We start from the raw sequence: 24068 nt of genomic DNA, 5'->3' as shown, positions 1-24068 counted from the left end.
ATATTCCAGTTAAAAAAATTCACCTAATAAGTGCACTGGTAAATATTGTTTGGCTTTCGTGTGATGTATAATTAAGTACGTTGAATATTCGGCTCAAAACCATTTTAAAATTTATAAATCCATAACAAAAATTAATTTATTGAAGCATACCATAGAGTAACCCTATACAGAACCAATCAACCTCTTTAAAATCTCTATACGGGTAAATATAAAGGCTAAAAAAAAATTAATAATAATTCATTGATTTTAAAGTATACTTAAGATGTCACTACACTTGCGTACTTTTTATCAAAATCAACTCATTCTAGTTTCTAATTTTAACCATACTCCGAATTCCGAAACGCGTGATCAGATATAGATTCTTCAATACTTGATTGGTGTATCGATCAAAATATATTTTTAGTTTTTGCTTGTATTCTAATATTATTGTAAACATCATTACAAATTGTCATTTTTCCCATTACAAATACATAATATGTATTATAATATAAATAATGTATAATTATTGGAGTCTACTTAAAATATCTTTTAAAAATAACCATAACATAATAACTAATAATTTATGTTTACGAACACGGTCACACTGGTTTCTTTGGGTTTTTATCTACTTGTAGTTTTGTTAATGAAAATATTAAATGAATAAAAAGATAATCCACATCATAAATACAGGCAAATAATAAATTATAAAATGTATACGTAGTAGTAATTAGTCTGCTAAATAAAATGAAGTACTAAGTAGCCTAGTATTGTATTCTAATCTCTTTAAAACTTATCAACAATAGTTCTGGATTATTATTTTGTAACGTAGTACTTAAGTATTACTGTTAATATTTAGAAAATATTAATGAAAGAAGTGTAGATTCTTAAACGTAGTTATTTATGTAGAAAGTGTTAATTTTACAGTGTAAGCTATTAATACCTTACTTTTCAATATGACTTCAACATTTATCCTCAAATCAAGTTGACAGCTCCTAAATCACTATCATGATGCTGTTACTATGTATTGTTGGCCTTGTGGCGTCTGCCACAGCTTCTCGTGATCAACCATTCACAGGACCTTTTATGAGTAAAGAAGAAAAACGAGGATTGATGAATGAAGCAAAAGAAATGTTTTACCATGCTTACAACAATTATATGGACAATGCTTATCCGGCTGATGAGCTAATGCCATTAAGTTGCAAAGGCCGATGGCGCACTAAAGAGAATAATCGAGGTGATATGGATGACGTTTTAGGAAATTATTCTTTAACTTTAATTGACACTCTGGATACGCTCGTTGTACTTGGCGATATACCAGAGTTTGACCACGCCGTATCAAAAGTTGTTGCAGATGTATATTTCGACAGAGATGTTGTAGTTTCAGTTTTTGAGATAAACATCAGGGTTTTAGGGTAAGTATTTATTTTTAACTATTATTTTTGAAATCATGAAATATAGATTTTTAAAAATGTTTATTACATTACATTACCTAATAGGCCTATAATAAAAATAATTATAACAATGAGCACATTAAATATACAGATCTATGGGATCACTTCCTTTTAGCTATGATGCGGAGCTGAGAAGTTATTGTATACAATGCTGTTTTTTTTTTTTTTTTGTGTGAACTCAAATTATATTTTTAACTGCTGATCTGATTCCATCATATTACTTATAGCAAGTCTGTAGATCAGAAATCTTACTTAAAAACATACTTTATTGGGCCAAATATGTAAAAATTCACACCTACTACTTTTAAAAACAAAAAAACATCCAAAAAAATTACATATATTCAACTTAAAATTACAGTGCCATATACCTTCTTTAAAAATAGTCAAATCACTTCCAAATTTGTATAGAATATTCTTTAGGTATAGTACTATTGATATACGTTAAAGAATGAAAAAAATATCAAAAACTTTTTTCCCAGAATGAGGAAAAACTTTTTCTTCATTGCGTTTTTTTTAGGTGCAGTTCTAGGGCTTAATGCCTGAAAATTAGTCTGATGATAGATGTAAAGGTAGAGTGGGGTTATAACATTTAGAATTTTAACAAAATTTTTAACCACTTTTTTTTATTAAAGAAAAGAAAAAATATATATATACTTGAGTGTCCTTCAATTTCTAGGTTGCTGTATGAAAATAAATCAACAGTCAACAGGTGTCTGAAAAATATTTTCATTATGTTTTTGATTTATCTATTTGTAACAACAGCAACAAATTATTAGGAACATACAATCAACCCTAATTGTGCCCGATACTAAAAAAAATGTTTTAACTCATTTTTGTATCCACAATACTATTATTGGTATTATAAATTCCTACCATCTACAGATTCACAACAAAGGGTTTTTAGTTATAAAACTTCCTGAAAACCTATAATCTCCTCGGACCCAATATGCTCCATCTTTAGTATGCCCTGTTCCACTGTGCATGCTTTATTTACCTAAATTTAATATTTGATTTTGGTCATCTTTTTTTTAAAACAAAAGGACATAGTTGTTGAGTAATATCAGTTTATTAAAATGAAAAAATGTTTACTTTATGATTATGCTATTAATATTATAATATAAAAAATAAGTATTTTAGTCTAAAATAAAAACTAATATAATTTAAACATTTTAAGTTTATGATTTGGAATTTAAATCTCTTAGCATTAAATTGTTTAACAATATGCTTATGGTACTTTTATATTTTTAATTTATGGAAAATATAAATTATTGTTTACAAAATATAAAAATGTATTTTTTGTTGAATTCTAATAGAATTCTCCATCTAGTAATATATTACTATATTAGGTGTTTCTTGGCTTTTATGGTTTACACCCAAGTTATCCATGGACTGACTTGGCTCTAATTGCGGGACAAATTTTTACTATATTAGTAATATATATTCCAATTTTAATTTTCAGAGGCTTATTATCTGGTCATATTTTTGCACAATATTTTAAAGAGAATTCAAATTATCTGCAATGGTATAACGGAGAACTTTTAAACATGGCTAAAGATTTAGGATACAGATTATTACCAGCTTTTAACACAACAACAGGAATTCCATATTCAAGGGTATAAATAATTTATATTATATTATTTAATTTATATTATATTTTACATGCATTTATACCTTCTTATTTCTGGGTATCAGATAAATTTAAAGTATGGAATTAAAAAGGATCAACTACATTATTTCCAAGAAACCTGTACAGCTTGTGCTGGATCTATGATTTTAGAAATGGCTGCTTTATCTCGTTTGACTGCTATACCAATTTTTGAGGTACACAATAATACATACAATATATATAATCTGCCCCTCAATATTTTACATAACTTTGATTGATTTATAATTAATTTAATTATTTATTTTAAACTTGACACATTTCTCTTAACTTTTCTATTATACCTAAACCATTAATTTTCAAATTGATCACAATATAACTTATAGTCATATTTTATTTAAAATAAAAAACTATGTGTTATTCATTTTTTGTAACACAAATGTTGTTGTCAATTTATATTTTTTAATATTATTTTTACGCTTTAAGTGTTTGAATTTTAATTAATAACCCTCATTCCTCATATATGTATATGAGACATTCAGAGTCAAACTATGCAGCTATCACCCTCCTCTACATTTTTCGAAAAAAATTTTTTAAAACTTCTTTTGGTCTAATATAAGGAATTTATTTTTTTGAAATTTTTATCACTCATATTTACTTTTAAAATAAAGGTTTTTAGAAATAAATGTTCGCCTATTCCCATTATTAGACCAACATATTTGATTTGAGTCCCTCGTTTTATGATAAAATTTTAGAATTTTAAAACTAGTCAAAATCGATTTTTTGGGAAAAATAACTTTAAAAAACCTCTATTTTAGGGATAAATATAAGTGATAAAAATTAAAAAAAAAAATGACTTATATTAGACCAAAAGAATATTTCAAAAATTTCCGAATAATTTTGAGGAGGTCATGCGAGGTTTAATTTAGAATACCCCATATGTATTAATATTACAATAACGCATCTTTCCAGCTGTCTTGCTTATGTTTTTAAATATGTATAATACAAGAAATTATAATATAAATATTTCTGGTAAACTAAGATCCAAAAACTTTTATAAACTAATTAAACCATTCTCATAATTGAATCTTGGTCACTGTTTATAAATATTTTGTATTATATAAATATAATTAATTTATATTTTTTTAGGAAAAAGCACATAAATCCATGGATAGCTTGTGGAGTCTTAGACACCGTTCATCCAATCTTATGGGAACAGTTTTAAATGTTGATTCTGGTGACTGGATTCGAAGAGATTCAGGCGTTGGTGCTGGTATTGATTCATATTATGAGTACTGTTTGAAAGCATACGTCCTACTTGGAGAGAGCCGCTATTTGTCAAGATTTAATAAGGTTCAAACATTTTTATTCCTATTTTATTAAATTTAAAAATCGCCTGTGGTTGAGTAGATCGAAACTAATGTTCTATGTAATAGTTTCATTTGAATTCTGGTTATCTAGTAAAATTGTTTCTCTATTAATATGCTCCTGTGCAGTCAGGATTAATGTGTTTTGGGTTCTGTGCACTATTCTCTCTGGTGGTACAGAGTATAGTTAGCTAATCTTTAGAGCATGTCTGGTGCAATTATCAAAAATAGCTATTTTGGGTTCATTGTAAAGAAAATGAATACCTACTTGAATCAGCCTTAATTGAATCCCTATCATTTGATATTGCGGACTTCGGTGCCTTGGATAAATAGGGGGAAGAGGTTATACAATTAATAATAGTATAAATAATAATTTTATAGCATTATGCTGCAATTATGAAGTATATAAGTCAAGGACCAATGTTATTAGACGTACATATGCATAGACCTCAAATAAATTCCAAAAATTTCATGGACGCATTATTAGCTTTTTGGCCAGGATTGCAAGTACTCAGTGGTGATATAAAACCAGCAATAGAAACACATGAAATGCTGTATCAAGTTGTACAAAGACATAATTTTATACCTGAAGCATTTACTACTGATTTCCAGGTTAGTAAAAAAATAATAGTTAATTAGCCAAAATTAAAAAAAAACTAAAAAGTATTTATTCCTTAAACTAAAAAAAAATTAATGAATCATATTACTTGCAACTTAGTAGTATTATATTTTTTGTTAATATCTAGTTACTATTTTATGGCAGTTATTGTGGTTTAATTATTTAAACCCAGGCGCATAGCCAGGGGGGGGGGTGTTATAGGTGTTACTATAACTATAACACCCCCTCTGGCTACGGGCCTGTTACAACCTAAAGATAAATTTACATTATATTGACATTACTTAAAAAAATAGCACTTTTTAGCTACTTAAACCCTTTGTTATCCAAGCTGAAGTGTTATTTTCATTCGCAACTTGAAACATAGTAGTTTTTGTTTGAAGTGTCAATATAAACGAAATCTGGGAATTTTTTATTTAAATTACAAAAAATTAATTTAAATACATTTGTATTAAGCGCATCAAATAATAAATTATTTAAAATTCATTAATTAGGCCCGTAGTCAATGTTGAAATGATACACTCTTTTTGATACAAACACACAAACGTAAAAAAACTTAATTGTGTAGTTGGATTGTGAGTACAATTATTAACATTTTTACAATAACTATGGACTACTTTTAGAGATTTATTAAGTTACAAATCATTTCTAATTTTCTAATAAATAGTATAATATTTATATCATTACATTTTGTGTCTATACATATATTGATATACAATTAAATGTTAATATTATAAGACATTATTATATTATTAGTACTTTTATTTCTGTATTATTGTTTTTAATCAAAATTAATGGTTTGTTTAGGTGCACTGGGCTCAACACCCTTTAAGACCAGAATTTTTGGAATCCACTTATTTTTTGTACAAAGCTACGGGCGATCCTCACTATTTAAATGTTGCTCGAGAAGTATTGCAATCATTACAAAAATATGCTAGAGTTAAATGTGGCTTTGCTGCTGTTAAGGACGTCCGGACAACTGCAAATGAAGACACGTAATTAAGCTTATTATATACTTCGTAAAAAGCTCATCAAATCTGGTATTTATAAAGGATTATAACAACACTCGTTGATTTCAAAATGAATATTAAAAATTTCAAACCATTTGAAATTTGGTGATACCAATAATTATTATTATTGTTATACAATAAAATATAAATAGATTTATTTTATAAATTGGATAAAACTTGTATGGGGATTTTTAATACAATTATTTCTAATGCATTATTTACAAAATTTGAGTATACACCCATATTTACAAATTGAATTGCATCTTTCATCTTCAAGGCTGTAGTCATGGTTTAATGTATCTTATATTAGTGCTGCGTGTGGACTAACAGATTAATTAGAAAATGCCTGATTTCCAAAATATTAGCTAGAAAGTCAACTAGTAAATATTGGTGTATCCATAAATTTGTTAATAATAGATTTATGTTGCGGCCGCAATTTTGGGATACTAACAGTTTTTTAGTTAAAACCACTTTTTCATAAAAAAAGATTATTGTAACATAAAATTAGGATAACATTGTATGTATAAGTTATTCATAAATTAGTAGGTAATAAATAGCGTGTCATAAATTCTTTAAGAGGATGGTTAAGTTAAACTGAGTTTTTTTTATATATACAATTTTTTTTTAATCTTTAGAATGGATTCATTTGTCTTAGCTGAAACATTTAAGTACTTGTATCTTATTTTTGCTGAACATGATGATCTCATTATTAATATTGATGAATATCTGTTCACAACTGAAGGACATTTGTTACCATTGTATTTAAGTGTTCAGCCACAAAATTATACTGACGCTGATAAGGTAAGGTCTTGTTTCTCATTTTCTGAAAACTAAATATTTTTGATAGATAAATTATTGTAGTTGTTAACATCAAATTGCATAGCCACAAATGGGAGAGGGCTTGGGTGTAATTAGCTACCCAATTTTTTTTATACTACATATAATAAGTATTATGTGTGTGGGAACTTAAAAAAATTTTTTTCACTTTTTTCAACAAAATCATACTTGCGAAACTCCTTTTGTACATGATATTTTGACAATATTATTATTAATCCAGCTACTGTATAAAATTATTTTTTTTATTAAAGCAACCAATCGATATTTTAGCAGCCCCTACACGATCAATAATATTACATAATTTTAAATGTAACATCTTATAATATTAATTTCTAATATGAAAAATTCAAAAAACCCATTTTCAAAGGTGCAAAAAAAATGTTTCAGGGTTGACCTGAAGTCACTTTTATGGTATCACTAACAACCTTGCTATTATAATTTTTTGTTGTTGTAAAAGTTGTTAATAAAATTGAATTTTATTTCATTAGTTTTCTAAAGTAAATATATCTAATTTTACTTAAGAAAAAAATATTTTTAAAGTGATTGGTCTTATTACATTTTATGAGTGTTTAAAAGATTATTTTAAATTCTTCTTCTTCTGGGCTTTTACAGACCTTTAAGGCCCATCTTCGCAACAACATATTGTCTCCAACCCTCTCTATCGTTTGCACATTCTTCTGCATTCCTTACGTTCAGAAGTTTCAAGTCTTCTTGTACTCTATCCATCCATCTTTGTCTAGGGCGTCTTCTAGGTCTCTTAGTGTCGGGTTTCCATTTAGTTGATTATTTTAAATTACAAATTTATATATTTTATACATTGTTACATAGATTTTAGATGATGAAGCTGATTTGCCAAAAAGATCTTGTCCAAGTTTTGATAGTTTGCTAACTGAATCTATAAGAAAGCCTTTAAAAAATATGGTTAATGGACTATGTCCTAATCGTAAATCAAGACTTCGGGCTCGAGAGTTTGCAAAAGTGTTTCAAGTAATTAACTTAATTTTATTTTTTCTAATAACATAAACGTATGATTCTTAATATATTGTTATTTGTAAATATAATATGATTTACAGTTTGGTAATGAGGAACACATGCAGAGAATTAAAAATATGGGCATTGTGATAACAAAACTTCCAAATGGTCTTCCACTGCTTTTTATGAATACTTCACATGTAAAAATATTACATTACTTAATTTCAGTTTATTTTCATGTATATCAGACTTCAAATGGCTTATTGATATTCTAGGAGAGTAACCCAAATGACCAAATAGATGGGCATGAATTTTTAACTGAACTTAACATAATTATGAAGGACGTTAACCAAAAAGATAAAGTTAATTTAGCTAAATCAGTTTCTTTTCTAAACAAAGAAAGCGAAAAAGTTATTTTGTATGCTGGTGCTGCTAATTTTGGACTTCAGTTGAATCTTGGACTCAAAGTATGTCTTGGTAACTTCAATTACTTAAATTATGTGTTTTAATATTTGAAAAAATTATAAAATTGCTTATAGGTTTCGGCTCGCATTGCTGTTGCTAGTCCTGTAAAAGGATGTGAAACCTTAATAAACTCAAATATCGTAAAGGAAAAAATTGTATTAGTAGAGAGAGGTGGCTGTATGTTCATTGAAAAGGTAATTTTATTCAGTGGCGAAGCGTCATAGGAGACAAAGAGACAATGTCTACTCACTTATAATACGGACAAAAAATTTGGTTTTATTTATTTATGTGTATAAAAATGTTTTAACCAATTTTAATGTAAAAGTATATTTTTTTTGTAATAGTATTCTTAGAATAGAGTAGTTGTGGACGCAGATCAGCGGGCGGTCGCACTGCCTGCCAGCCACCTGGTCTATCCAAATTTAGTATAAAAATAAATGAGACAATTTCAAAGTTGTCTCTTTTGCTGGGTGCGGTATGCAGGGGGAAATGGAAAACGGCGGGGGTTTATCGTTGCGCTATGAGACATGTCTCACCGACCGCCGTTTATATTATTATTGTTTTGGTAGATGGTATCAGTTATCCGTTATCGATGTATGTCGTATCGATTGTCGTGTTGTACGTTTTTAAATATGCCTATGCCATTTAGTTTATTAGTTTTTGAACATTTATTTTTTACAGTATTGATAAAATAAAATTTACAGGGGGTCTAAGGGGGCGCAGTCCCCCTGTCAAGTCACGTAACACCATTTTTTTTCAATGTCTCCCGAACTAAAGACCCACGCCTCGCCACTGATTTTATTATTTATAATATGCTATCAGAGCAATTAAAATTGTTGAATTAACTTGAATAAAATGTATTTCATTAATCATTTTAATTTTTCATATTATCAACCAAGTACACTAAATTATATATATGATAATGAATAATTAAAAAACAAACTTTAATTTTTTATTAAGTAGATTTTTAAAAAATACTTATTAGTTCACACTAAACAAATATTAATGAAACATTACAATTATTATCTTTTAGTTTAATTTAAATTACTTTGCTTAAGTTGTATATTTTAGAAAATATTAATTATCACAAGTTTTTTTGTTTGGTTCTCAAAAATGATTTCATATTATTATATAATATATTATTTCATATTAATGAATAGTGTATTACTTAAAGATAATTAAATAAAATTATGGTTGTGTCATGAAATACTTATAATAACTTGAAAAATATTTCTTTGGAATTTGTTTCAATAGTTCGATCACCAGCTCACAATGCTAATAATTGATAAAATAATTTTTTCCACATATATCTTTAAAAAAAAAAAATTCCACAACTATAATTATATCTACCTAAATTGACTATGTTTAATATATTCTGTTTTAACGAAATTTCCCCAGGCCCGTAAACTACAAGAAGCTGGTGCTTTAGGAGCCATTGTAATTGATAATGTCACAGATTCGTCAGTGATGACATCCCGAGCTTTTTCTATGTCCGATGATGGCCTAGATGATGTTAACATACCTATGGTATTTTTATTTGCTTCTGAAGCTCGACCATTACTAGATATGCTTAATAGTGATCCAGATTTAGTTGTAACAATTAGTGAACTTCCTAAAGGTACTTATTATTATTTTGAAATGATGAATGTTATTGATTAGTAACTATACTTAATAATTATTATATTATATGATTTAGAAAATGAAATGGAGGCTGATTCTTTACAAAGTACTGAAACTGTGATAAATAATTCAATGAATAAATTAAAACAGATGCTTGGGGAAATACTGGCGTCCAATGATCCAACACAGGTACAGCTAAACTTCATGATATTAGCATTTATTTTGGAATTGATATTTTCTGTACTTTTATTCGTTTATAGACATAGGTTAGGCCGTTAACTCGTTTTTAATTATTTTTTCATCCTTATTCCAATTTGAATGTGATACTCTTAATTTCTTTACTATTGTTAAATAATTTTTTTTTTAATTATTACTTTATCTGATTTTGTTTGTTTACATTTGTTAAGGTATTTGAGGAAATTATGTTTAAACAACTAATATTCTAATTATTTACTACTTAAAAGTTTTTTAGAAATTAAAATCAAGTTGATGTTTCATATGTATATCTTCAGTCTTTTGAATTTTAATTATAATTTTAAATATTTATTATACAAGAAATTATAAATGACAATGTATGCAGCTTACATAACCATATTGTTTGATATTTTGAACAATAATTTCTAGTCATTGCAATAAGGTCAATGTGTAAAAAAAAAAAAAAAAAAGGTGATAGGATACCTTTACACAAATAATATTATAATTTTTATTATGTGTGAAAATATAAATTCCCTACATGAAATAGTTATATAACTAAATAAAATAACTACCAAAAGTGTACTTTACTATTAAAATGTTCAAAAATAGTTAAATATATTATTTTATAGTGTTATGGTGCTATTGACACTACACCTTAACAAAAGTTTAGAAACAAGTGTACTATTTTTAATTTACATATTATAATATGTATTTATAAATTATATAATATGGTCCCTACTCATCAAAGGTCTATAAATTTGTATGTCAGTGCGACATAATATTAGTAATAAATTAATAAAATAAGTAAGTATTTTTATATTTTACCATGTAACTTGTCTATATAACTTACACATTTTTTATATAGTTATGATTTGTTACTACTTAAGATTAAGTTGGTTATTTAAAATTCATTAGTGTATTTAAGGGAGATATTGAGGGAGAGCTACAGCCCTACCCTGACATTTCAGGAAGTTAAATTATTAATTACAGTGCAGTTTGTCACTTGGTAAATCAATGGTTAGCCCTCCCTGATACAAAATCCTGGTTACTGTTCAAATTATTCAAAGTATTTGACTTGTTTTTTGCAAGAGGCACCAAGAATCTAAGTGTTATTGGTCCTCTGCATCTGCATATTTTTTCTCGAAAACAACTTCTATTTTTAACCTTACTAAACGTGCAATCCGACAAGTTTTTAAAAACGTAGAATTTTCAATACTTGCTCGAGTCGAACCTTGCTGAATTACTTGCTTGAAATATATTTTTATTTTGTTTTCAATATTATTATAAAAATAATTAAAACTGCAATTTTTCACATATAAATTTTTTAACTAAATATAATTTTAACATTGTGCCTTGATCCATACCTTGTAAATGTCATGCAAATGTTTTTTAAAACTTAAATTTGATTTTTTTTAAGAACCCATTGTTAAACGTTGAAAGAAATATATGATTTTTAAAAAAAAAAAATACATATGACATATGCGTTAAAGTTAAGAAAAAAATTTAATATCCAAACAAGATACCTCTTTCTTGTGTTAAAATATATGTTTAAAAACGTTAGCTTAAAGTTGTTTTAGTGAGAAATTGCCTATACAATGCGCCTTAATAAATGCTAATGTAGAAGCCCCTTTAAAAAAAAATCCTACATACTTGTATGTTTATATGTTTGGTGCACTTGTATTTTAACTATTTCCCCTTGATATCTGTTGTATGGTGTAGGGTCAGGTTACTGAAATACTAAAATGGAAAGCAGATGACAATACAATTGACAAGGAATCATTTTTGAATTTGCTTAAAGAAGTTTCCAATGAATTGAATGAAAAAGATAATGATGATATTATCAAAGTGGATAATTTACCAGCATCTAACCAGGAAAGTTCTGAAAACGATACCCGTAGGAAAGTTGATCCGGACGAAAATTAACCTATCTAGTCACAAATACTATTTTTTATGGCAAGATAGAATTTACTTTTGAAAAACTTGTTTACAAATATCACAACAGTGTTTATTCAATGTAATTATTTTTGTTATTTATTATGTACATTTTGTTCACATTGTAAAATGTGTTATAATTAAACGTTGACTTAAATATAGAAAATATGTTGTATAAATGCTGCAATGTTTTATATATGTATTAGTGACTTATAACAGAGTATAATTATATTTATGGTGAATACTACAAAATTAATGGGCAGTAATAATAGTATACTGTTTGTTAACATGTAGACAAAGTAAATGTAACTGGCTAAGGTTTTTTTTAATTTAAGCTGATTTTCAGATACGGATAATATTTTCTTATTATAAGTGGAAAGCGAAAAAGTACCTAACAACTATAGGTATGTATAATATGGTCTATATGATAAGTCATGATTCATGACAGTGATGACCGCTTAAACAAATTATAAAAACATTTCCTTTTAGTTATACATCCCTAAATTTTTAACTACTTAATACAAACTATTACTTAATTTTTTTTTTAATAAATAAAAGGCTAAGGAGAGTGAATATTGTTATGGTGCATGGCGGAGTGAGATAAAACGGCAGTGTATCATACTCAGTTGCCGGTTCGAATCTCGGCCACTGGCGGGTTGTTCCCCCGGACGGGCAACTGTCTGGGGGAAAAATGGCAACCTGCACCTCTTTCTGGGGCCAACTTGTTTGGTAGCGTTAGGTCGTCATCCAGCTATAAGTCCAAAAAATCCAAATCTAAACCGTTTAAGCCCCGATCGGTGGGAAATAGATGTTAAACGTAAGCGAGGGTAAAGATTGTTACAACCCGCGCCTAATAATACATGACTGTATAACAAATTGCATTAGTTATAAACTGTACATTTAAATGTGCTGATTCAACAAACGCATGATAGGCACACACAGAGTATGATAGGCAATCATTCAAATGTTTTTAATTCTACAGAAATTAAAACAAAACATTTATATTGTCATATTTGATATTTTTTTTGTTTACAACTTCCAAAAACTTAAAGTAAATAACACAAATTATTTTGGAAAAAAAAAAAACGATTAAGTGATATAGTTGCACTGGTCACAAAACTTTATTAATTATTTGAACTTGGTTATAAATTGACCATTATAAAAGCTACGATGATAATCTGTCGATAGAAAATAATATATTAAATATCAAATAGGTCCCATAATCAAAAGAAATGTTGGGGTTTTCATTAAGAAAAAAAAAAAATAATAATACCAAGTATTTGCCTTTAATATCTTGTATTTAATATTAACCATGAAATAAATTTTAGATAATGTAGATTTATAAAAAATTTAATGTAAATAAAAAAATTAATCTTTACGAAGCTGAACTACACCAGATTGAATTCCATCTTTTTTAATTATGTTGTACACAACTTCATCTCCGGTATAAATATCGCGTTCTCCAGCAGCTGTGAATGCATCTTTTACCAACTTTAACGCTTCTTCTTCAGACACAGGGTTATCAGCTGTACGTTTTCCCAACTAATAAAATAATGTCAATATAATAATATACATTGTAAAAATTAGAAAATAATTTAAACTAAATTTTAAGCAATAATATAACATTTATCTATTAAAATGGAGTAGTGATTTCCAATGCAACCAATTTTGTAACTTGCTGTGATTTAAGTTGATATAATCACTATTATTTAAAAAAATAGTTCTAGAATACTTTATCTCAGCAATTTTATAAAAATTTAATTACCATCAGTTATTTGTATTTGACAAAAAAAGGATATATTTTTATTTCATGATATTATATTAAACACGGAATTCAAAAATTAAATAACAACAATGTAAAACTTGTTAATATATTGGTAAATTGCTATTATTGTAAATATTGATTTTTTTTACTTATTACATCAAGACTATTAGAACTTATTTGTAAAATTATATGGCAGTTATCGAGTAATATCTTAATACGAGAATTCTAATTTTATAAAAAATAGTAATCATCATTGCCAGTAGACATAAATAATAAGTGTCATGAAAATAGTAATAGGTACCCTAATTATAATAAGTTGTTGTGTTACCAGGAATGTAATGTTCGATCTTTTATACTACTAATTATTTGGATTCTACAGAGCGACTTAGAAATGTTATTACTTTCTACACATATTTATGAGGTTTAGTTAAGAATATTATTAATGTAATATTTATGTTTAAAATTTTTTTTTTATAATTTTCAGATATATTCATGTTGAAGTTAACAGACATTCGAACCCATTGCAGGGCCAACTTTAGAGAAGATTCAGTGAAACAATGATTATTTCTCTGAAGGTGGACCCTGCAATGGGTTTCAAATATCAGCTAACTAATGACAACATGGATAGATCTGAAAATTATCAAACTGATAGTTCAGTCCATAAAAATTTAACACATTCACATTGTATACAATTTTTAAATGTAACAAATAAATAACTTAAAAAAAAAAACTTAAGTTAGTTGCCTGTAAAATAGGTTACCTATTGAAACAGCAATAAAATCAGACTTTTACCTATCAGTTACCTAAGACTTTTTTTTTAAAATAAATAAATTAGAATTCAGTTTTCTTAAGAATATATATGTTAATTAAATTGTTATAAAAGACCAGTGGCGTCATTTGTGGGGGGCAGGCGGGGGCATTTGCCCCACCCTTGATTTTTATGGGCGGGTCAAATTTTCGGAACGTAAGGCCGTAAATTATCTGTTTTTTGTTCAATTACCTACCTTTACTAATAATGAACCGACTGAACTGACTACCAAGTATAATAAGTATGAAGGTTTATAATATTTGTGTTATTACTGTTTTGTAAAAGTGTTTTGGAAAAAAAATTTATAATTGTAAATGAACATAGGGCCGATACAAATTTTGCCCCACCCTAAGAAAAACTGAAATGTCGCCCCTGTAAAAAACACATTAAATATTAATCATAAACATATACTCTTCTTCTTTATCTTCGCCTTACATTACCAACTACATGGGGTTGGCCATTCTACTCCTACACCTCCATAGAGCTCGGTCTTTTACATCTCGTTCAATGACTCCCGCTAGCATCATATCACTTTGTATTACGTCCACCCATCTTTTCTTTGGTCTTTCTCTTTTTCCCTCTACATTTATCTTCATAACAACTCTCACTGCTTCTGCCTCATCTCTTTTCATAACATGACCGAACCATCTCAACCCATTCTCTCTCATTTTCTCCACAATTGATGCAACTCCTAGACTGCCTCTTATGTATTAATTTCTTATTCTATCTTCCCTAGTCACTCCACTCATCCACCTTAACATTCTCATCTCCGCTACACTCATTCTCTGTTCCGTTTTCTTATCTACTGCCCAACATTACAACACATACAACATTGCTGGCCTCACTACCGACCTATAAAATTTACCTTTCAATCTTATAGGCATAAATCATAAACATGTATACAGTACTTAGTATTTATTTTGTTTCTTATACTTAGAATATTACTTAGGTTAATATATTTTATAATTACATTTTAGTCATATCTAATTATTGTAACTAATCATAGTCTGATTTATATACTGTGTCATTTGGGAAACCCAAATATCTGGCAGTTCGCCATTAATAATGCTTGTATCTCTCTCTTTCTCTCTCTATACCAACATTATACAATTAATATTTACTAACCCAACTATCTAAAAACGGTTGCATGAGAACACCTGAACTGCCACCTGCAGTATATGATACTTTTTCACAATGACCCACTGGATCATAGCTATAGAGACAGCCTGCACCATTTTCATCAAGACCAGCAAGTACGTTATACACATAGTATGGAAAAAAGCGCCTACTGTACAACAATGTGGACAGTAACTGTGCGATTGAACCTGGTTGCATCACTGTATTATGATCATACAAATATGACTAGAACAAAAAAAAACTAAATTATTATACAAATTACATACAAGAGTTAACAAGTAAATCAATAATTATCTTAAATTAATTAATTTCAATAAGGGCTTTAATCGTGCAATCATTAACCACTTAATAGGTATAGATTTAGCAACGAAAAATATTAAGTTATTAAATTTACCTTTAATTGGGTTTGAACTACATTGGTCAAAGATAATGTGTCGCACCAACATCCTGTACAACCCAGCACAGACTTGTCAGAAAGTTGAAAAAGCTTTGGTTGATTACGTGTAAAAATCCTATATCCTTCACTAAGACGAGTGTCTGATGCTACAATGGCAAAATCTTTACCACTAATGGCAACAATAGAGCTGTAAAAATGATTTTTAATTAAATAAAGAATTGAAGAAAAATAAAGTAATTAATTCATTACCCTCCATTGCTTGCGTAAGGCTCGAAATTGCGAGTTTTCGGTGCTCCTCTATCAATAATTGTATCCATTGTAGACAATTAACAAAAATTAAAACTCACAAACTGGATATGCACAACACAGAAGTACAAATGGATTATTTTAAAATTTGAAATGACAAGTTGAAAAATTACAAAGTATGAATCTTAACCTATAAATTATTGTAAATAGCTGTTATCAATTTATCACTTTTCTTAGTTTTTTATTTTTTGGTTGGTCAACGATTACTTATGGTCTATACCGTGAATATCTTAAATTTCATTGACAAGAAATCAGATAACAAAGTGAAACGAAGCATTTAAACAGTAACACATACAACGTGTGCTTAGAACACTGTAGTTTTTTTATTTTTCCTAAATTTGTTTTTATTTCTTACTAAAGCAATTATGGAAGATCCGCCACCTAAATCTGCTAAGCAATTGGAAAAAGAAGCCAAAAAACTAGCCAAATTAGAAAAATTTAAGCAAAAACAAGATCAAAAACAAAATGCAGCTAAAGAAGATGTATGTATTTTATATAGGATATATGCATAGCAGTACTTAACTTTGATTGACTAATTGAATTTCAAGTTCTCAAATTTCTTAAGTAAAAATGTTGATATCAAGATATATTAAAATAATTTCTCACTTGCTCACTTATCTATCTCTGTTATTTATTTTATAATATATTTACAGAACATACAAAATATTAGGGCCCCTGAAATTACTCTTAGTTTAAATAGTTTAATGTTATTAATTATTCAACTATTTTTTTTTATTTAGAAAAAAGAGAAGAAAAAAGAACCAGTGAAAAAAGATAAAGAAATAATATTATATGAGAAAAATACTGAGCCTGGTGAGAAAAAGGACATTAGTTGTTCTATGCCAGATTCGTACAGTCCTAGATATGTTGAAGCTGCTTGGTATAGCTGGTGGGAAAAACAAGGATTTTTTAAACCAGAATATGGGGTGATTATAATATTGTTTGTTTTTGATTTAATTGCATATTTTTTATTTTTGTAGTTTACTATGTTTATCAGATCAGATCTAATTTTACCTGTATTTATAAATATTAACTATTATTAATATTGCAACTCACCTTAGGTATACTTCGCTGTTAAATTTCTTCTTTAAAACTAACACATTTGGGTTATTACTACACATACTAACATTTCTTTAAAAATGTATCGAAGACCAACATGGTTAATTTTTATTAAGAAACACTAACACGTTTCTTCTCCAAAAAATGAATAAATACATTTAATATAGAAAAAAGGCAATAATACTTGGATAATTTAACCTAAATTATAGTTATAAATAATTTTCAAATAAAAATAATTCTTGTTTAATACTTTTTGTTTTGAGAAGGTGAATTGGCTTTAGGACTAATATTGTCTATATGTTATTTTACTGTGTATATTTTACTAGCTATTGCCCTTTTTTTAAAAATATTTTGTATGTGATGATGGAATATTGAAATCTATAGAGAAAAAGCATATCCGAAGAAAATCCAAAAGGAAAGTTTGTCATGGTTATTCCACCTCCAAATGTCACTGGATCATTACATTTAGGTCATGCTCTTACTAATGCCGTTCAGGATGCATTAACTCGTTGGTAAATATTTTATTTAACTAAGTTCATAAATATTTAAATTCAATTTTATATTGTGAATTTTCTATTCATTTATTAGGTAATCCAATGCACATTTTTATACATATTGGGAAAGCCTAAAACTAAATATAATTTTATACGAACTGCAAATACTATAAACAAACCCTTATAGAAGTTATAAACAATTTAAACCCTATTCATTTTTTTTTTTGTGCATTTGTGTAAAGTTTTAAAATAAAACCTAACATGTAATTCCTTCACTAGCAGAATATGTGAAAATTCATTTTTTTTGTTTATTAATAGGAATCGAATGAATGGTAAAACTACATTATGGAATCCAGGTTGTGATCACGCAGGAATTGCAACTCAAGTTGTTGTTGAGAAACAGTTGTGGCGTACAGAAAAAAAAACTAGACATGATTATGGACGTGAGAAATTTATAGAAAAAATTTTGGAATGGAAGGAGGAGTTAGTATTTAATATAATATATTTGCAAGTAATTTATTAATAATGTGATACTCATTTTCACTGAAAATAATTAAGATTTTTTCTTTTTTATAACTAACCACATTTCAAAAGAAAATGTCAAAAATAATCTAAAATTATTTAAAGACAAACTACTATTTAGAAGTATTATTTGGTTGGTATCCCTCTGTGAATAATTAATAATAAAAAATGTAATTAATTTATTAGCACTTATATATAGGCAAGGAGAAAGATTCACCACTGTCACAGCACTATTTAATCTTACTTCCCTACCAGTATTTACTTTTTGGTGCTAATAATAGCTTAGCCATTTGCACTAACTATAATTACAAATTTAAAAGTATATTAAAATTTCAGGATTATTCACCTTTGAATTTTATGTATAGTTGGAACAAACAATCATAGTAATTATTTAAAACTAGTAATTTGCTTTAACGAGTGATTCTCATTTCTTTCTAAATTTGTGAGTTGTTATTTTAATAATTTCTTCAATGGTTAAAAAAATTGTTTCTTCTCTGAAGCTATAATAGAACAAATTATTCAAAAATATGAAATCTATATTATTTCTAGAGAAAAATAGTATATTTTTTTATGTAACACCCTGTTTTTATATTGACTATTTTACACCAAATTGTACACTGTTTGACTTTTACATCTCGGATTTTGCAATCTTTTAATAAAAAAAATAATTGTTTTTAATTACAGTAACTTTTTTTTTTTTATTCCTTTTTATGTCAAAACTTAATTTTAAAATAATTATTAAGAATTGTTTACCCAATATCAGATTAATTTTAAAATACGTTAAATAATCAACAGTATTCTTACAACTGTTTTGCTAAAAATAAATTATTATTACGTAAATTATGGATAATAAAAGGTATAAATATTAGAATTTTACCAAAAATAAAGGTGCAAAAATTAAATTGGCAGTTGTACAATTTGCTTGCACTACAGTCATAATTAATTGACATAATAAGTGTTCCTAATTTTATTAATTTTATCTCAGGAAAGGTGATCGTATTTATATGCAACTTAAGTTATTAGGTTCATCTTTTGATTGGGATCGTGCTTGTTTTACTATGGATCCTAAATTATGCCATTCAGTCACAGAAGCGTTTATTCGTTTACATGAAGAAGGTGACATATATAGGTGCAATCGACTAGTTAATTGGTCGTGTGCTTTAAAAAGTGCAATATCTGATATAGAGGTTATATTTTTTTTAAATAAATACTACTCTATGAAAATATTTAATTTGTAAAAAAGACCTTTAATTAATAGGTTGATAAAGTTGAGTTGCCTGGACGCACTTTCCTATCTATACCTGGATATACTGAAAAGGTTGAATTTGGTGTTCTTGTATCTTTTGCTTATCAAGTTGTTGGCGAAAATGAAACAATAGTAGTGGCTACTACACGAATAGAAACTATGCTGGGAGATACAGCTGTGGCTGTTCATCCATCTGATCCTAGATACCGTCACTTGCATGGAAAATTTGTCCAACATCCGTTTTGTGATCGCCAATTACCTATTATAAGTGACAATTTTGTTGATCGGGAATTTGGAACTGGTTAGTAGTTCCCAAACAAAAACTACCAATAATTTATTTTACCTAAATATTAGTTAAGTAATTAAGTAAAAATTTGTATATTTTTAGGAGCTGTAAAAATTACACCAGCTCATGATCCTAATGATTATGAAGTTGGTAAACGACTTAATTTACCTTTTATAACAATATTTAATGACGAAGGTTTAATTATTGGTGACTGTACTAAATTTAATGTAAGTCTAAAGGTTTTGTGTTATTTTTTTTCCATGTATAATATGTCATATATTCTTAATTTAGGGATTGAAAAGATTTGAAGCCAGGAAATCTGTTTTAGAAGCTTTAAAACAAAAAAATCTTTATCGTGAAACAATCGATAATCCAATGGTTGTCCCGATGTGTAGTCGTTCTAAAGATATTGTAGAACCTCTCATTAAACCACAGTGGTATATACGATGTGATCAAATGGCTAAACAAGCATCAGAGGCTGTTAAAAATGGGGAATTGAAAATTATACCAACCCAACATAATAAAACATGGTTCTACTGGATGGATAACATTAGGTATATAAGACTAATTATATTTAAACTTTTTTATATCAGTTTTAAACATATTATTTTTATTTTTAGAGATTGGTGTATTTCAAGACAACTTTGGTGGGGTCATCGGATCCCTGCTTTTTATGTGACTATAAAAAATCAGCCAAAAAATGTAGTGAGTATATTTGATTCACATTTTTACAATAAAAGTTAAGTAGTTACGTGTTTATCATTTTTAGATAGATGAAAATGAATACTGGGTAAGCGCTCACAACAAAGAAGAAGCGTTAGAAAAAGCTGTCAAAAAGTTTAATGTACCAAAGGAAAACATTACACTTAAACAAGATGAAGATGTATTGGACACGTGGTTCTCATCAGCATTGTTTCCATTTTCAATTTTTGGATGGCCTGATAAAGTAATGTCTAAAAACTAGTTATTCAACATGTGTTAATGTAATTATAATTTTAGACTGAAGATTTGAATGTGTTCTTTCCTGGTACCCTTTTGGAAACTGGTTATGATATTCTCTTTTTTTGGGTTGCTAAAATGGTGTTTTTATCCCAACGTCTATTGAAGTGTTTACCGTTTAAGTAAGTTAGTTAAAAAAAATATTTATATTAACTGTGAACTTGTAACTGCAATGTAATGTATTTTATTAGGACCATTTTTCTACATTCAATTGTACGTGATGCTCATGGCCGTAAGATGAGTAAATCATTGGGAAATGTTGTTGACCCATTAGATGTTATAAGAGGCATATCACTAGAAAATCTAAATGAACAACTTCTAAATAGCAACCTTGATCCAAAAGAAATTGACAAGGCTAAAGTCGGTCAGAAACAAGACTACCCTAATGGAATTCCTGAGTGTGGAACAGATGCGTTACGGTTTGCTTTATGTTCATATATGTCTCATGGTAATCATATTTAAGCGTTATACTTTAAATCAATTTAATAAAATTGTTTTATTTTAAAAGGACATGATATAAATTTGAATATTCTACGCGTACAAGGTTATAGGTTTTTCTGCAATAAGCTTTGGAACGCCATTAAATTTGCACTTATGTATTTTAAAGAAGGATTCGAACCATCGTCAATAGTACAAGTTTGTTATTTTACTAAAAGATTCAACAATTTACTAAAAAAAGCCTTAAATAAAAACTTATTATCTTTTATGCTAAAACAAATAGAATGAAAAACTAAGCAACATGGATACTTGGATTTTGAGCCGTCTGTCATCAGCTGTAGAGTTCTGCAACACAGCTTTTGAAAATTATGAACTTAGTACTGCTACAACTGCATGTTATAACTTTTGGCTGTATGATTTATGTGATGTTTATTTGGTAATGAATCATTTAGTTTAGATTTTAGTTTCTTGTACTAACTTAGTATATTTATTTAAGTAGGAGTGTCTTAAGGCAGTATTTGCATCAAATGATCAAGATAAAATTTTAATAGCTCAAAATGTTTTATTCATTTGCTTAAATACTGGTCTGCTTTTATTGTCACCATTTATGCCATTTATCTCTGAAGAACTTTATCAAAGGTTGCCTCATTCTAAGGTTACCAAGCACATAAGTATAACTGTAGCTCCGTATCCGCAAACGGTAAGTAAATTTTAGAGATAATAAGATGCATTATAATAATTAATTACTTTTTGTAGCAAAATTATCAATATCGCAATTTAAATGTTGAGAACGAAGTTGAGTTCATCAAAAAAATTGTTCATAGCATTCGTTCGGCTTTGTCAGACTATAATGTTCCCAAAAGTTCTAAAACTGAAAGCTACGTTAAGTGCAATGATGAAAATACGTTGAGTACTGTAACTAAGTACACTATGGTAATTATCACGCTTGCCAATTGTAGCAAGGTAGAAACAGATTCATCTCGGATACCTAATGGATGTGCTATTCTCTCTGTATCGGAGAAGTGTCAAGTTCATCTTTTGCTGAAGGTAAATATTCTGCTAAGTGTAATAATTTATTAAATTAAAAGTCAAAGTAAATATTAAGTTTTAAAAACCTAGTATAAATATACCAGAGTTATATAAAAACAGTGTTCCAAACATTTGCATGATGGGAGTGATTCGGCTTTAGTGTTTATCTCTTTAAAAAATCTTATTAAGTATAGTTTAATTTAGATACAGCTATATAAAAATTTAATAAAGTAAGTAAAAATAAAAAACTGAGAGTTGCAACATTACAAAATGCCAAAGTGTAATTTCTCACATGTTATTCACAAAGTAAGATTGTTTGTCTAATAATTTTAAATATTGATATTAGGGCCTAATTGAAATACCGAAGGAAATAGAAAAATTAAAAAAGAAGAGCGATCAATTACAACAAACTGTGGAGAAATTAACAAAAGCAATGCTTGTTGCTGACTATAATACAAAAGTCCCAGAAGATGTAAAAAAAACAAATGAAGAAAAATTAAAACAATCTAATGGCGAATTAGATAGACTTACTGAAGCCATTGAAGTCCTTAAGATAATGGAATCATAATGCGGACTTTAGGTTTTTTATTTATAAATTCTATATAATTTTGTTTATCAAAACTTTAATGATTGACTTTAATTAGTTAATAGAACTTCCATAATAATTGTTATACTTATATTATAGGTATAATTATTGATCTATTTTAAGGAGCATATACATTTTTTTTTGTTACATTAGCTTGTTTTAATGTAAAATAACATTGTTGTTTTCTAACAACAAGGGCTACTAATTTAATTGCAATTCAATATATCAATAATTAAAACTGAACAATTAAAGATTGTTTTTTCTTCAGACTTACAATAAAGTTAACTTTCCTGATTTATTCACTTATTTAATATTGTAACCTGTAATCTTAGTTTTAGGAATGTAATTTTATATTTTAGTGGCTCATCTTTAAGGACGAGACACGATAGAAGTTGCTGTGCTGTCTGTCCGTCCCCATTCTTAATTATAATTAAATGGTTTATTTATTAAAAGCTAAAATTAAACAGATATCGGAGACAAGGCGAGCCATGTCAAAATAGATAATGAGAAACTTAACCCTTCACTGCATAATGTTCCAAATTCTTTAATTAGCATTTTCCATGAAACCAAAACTAAAAAAAAATTAATTTAAATTTTTTTAAGTAATATTAAGTACATTTATAGCATATGGTTAAAAAAAAATTCATGCAGTGAAGGGTTAATGCCTGCAAATCTAATAACATTTACGATCCATTGGACAGTTTATTAAAATTAAAAATAACCTTTTCGTTATTGGTATTGTACTCAAAAAAATGTATTATAGCTACTTTAAAAAATTCTCTTGTATAAATATTACAGTTGTAACATTAAGGTATTATTAAATAATTTATAACTGAATAACTGGGTTCAACAATTTTATGTAGTTAAAAAAATGTTTTTTACTTTTTAATCTTGAGGATAAGAAATCTGTGTGCTCATACACTTTTTAATAGAAATGTTTTAATAATTG

The 24068-nt window shown here is 27.7% G+C and overlaps 2 protein-coding genes across 2 annotated transcripts; one reads left to right on the top strand and one right to left on the bottom strand.

The window, feature by feature from the left end:
- The first annotated feature begins 655 nt into the window (after window positions 1-655).
- Window positions 656-23874, top strand: LOC126835916 (valine--tRNA ligase). The gene is made up of 31 exons (XM_050568796.1): window positions 656-1391; window positions 2890-3043; window positions 3123-3251; window positions 4183-4386; window positions 4782-5012; window positions 5824-6011; window positions 6662-6827; window positions 7692-7850; window positions 7937-8035; window positions 8111-8302; window positions 8375-8494; window positions 9699-9918; window positions 9997-10109; window positions 11835-12035; window positions 16769-16942; window positions 17201-17386; window positions 17904-18031; window positions 18332-18496; window positions 19521-19722; window positions 19794-20082; window positions 20170-20294; window positions 20359-20621; window positions 20688-20772; window positions 20837-21013; window positions 21067-21188; window positions 21258-21514; window positions 21575-21702; window positions 21788-21940; window positions 22004-22204; window positions 22261-22551; window positions 22880-23874. Exons 1-31 carry the CDS (start codon window positions 985-987, stop codon window positions 23099-23101), a joined length of 5751 nt encoding a protein of 1916 aa, XP_050424753.1. The 5' UTR covers window positions 656-984; the 3' UTR covers window positions 23102-23874.
- On the bottom strand, window positions 13315-16591 carry LOC126835283 (proteasome subunit beta type-1). Its single transcript, XM_050567769.1, has 4 exons — window positions 16404-16591; window positions 16152-16341; window positions 15746-15982; window positions 13315-13589 (listed from the first exon to the last, which is right to left on the bottom strand). The coding sequence occupies exons 1-4, from the start codon at window positions 16469-16471 to the stop codon at window positions 13416-13418; spliced, it is 669 nt and encodes a 222-aa protein (XP_050423726.1). The 5' UTR covers window positions 16472-16591; the 3' UTR covers window positions 13315-13415.
- Window positions 23875-24068: the final 194 nt, after the last annotated feature.

The sequence above is a fragment of the Adelges cooleyi genome, unplaced genomic scaffold, assembly GCF_023614345.1.
Source record: "Adelges cooleyi isolate 19-005CV unplaced genomic scaffold, UGA_ACOO_1.1 ACOO_flye_CR_arks_rails_tigmint_CR_PRNA_23, whole genome shotgun sequence".
Lineage (NCBI taxonomy): Eukaryota > Metazoa > Arthropoda > Insecta > Hemiptera > Adelgidae > Adelges > Adelges cooleyi.
This window is presented reverse-complemented; position numbering and strand designations above follow the sequence as displayed.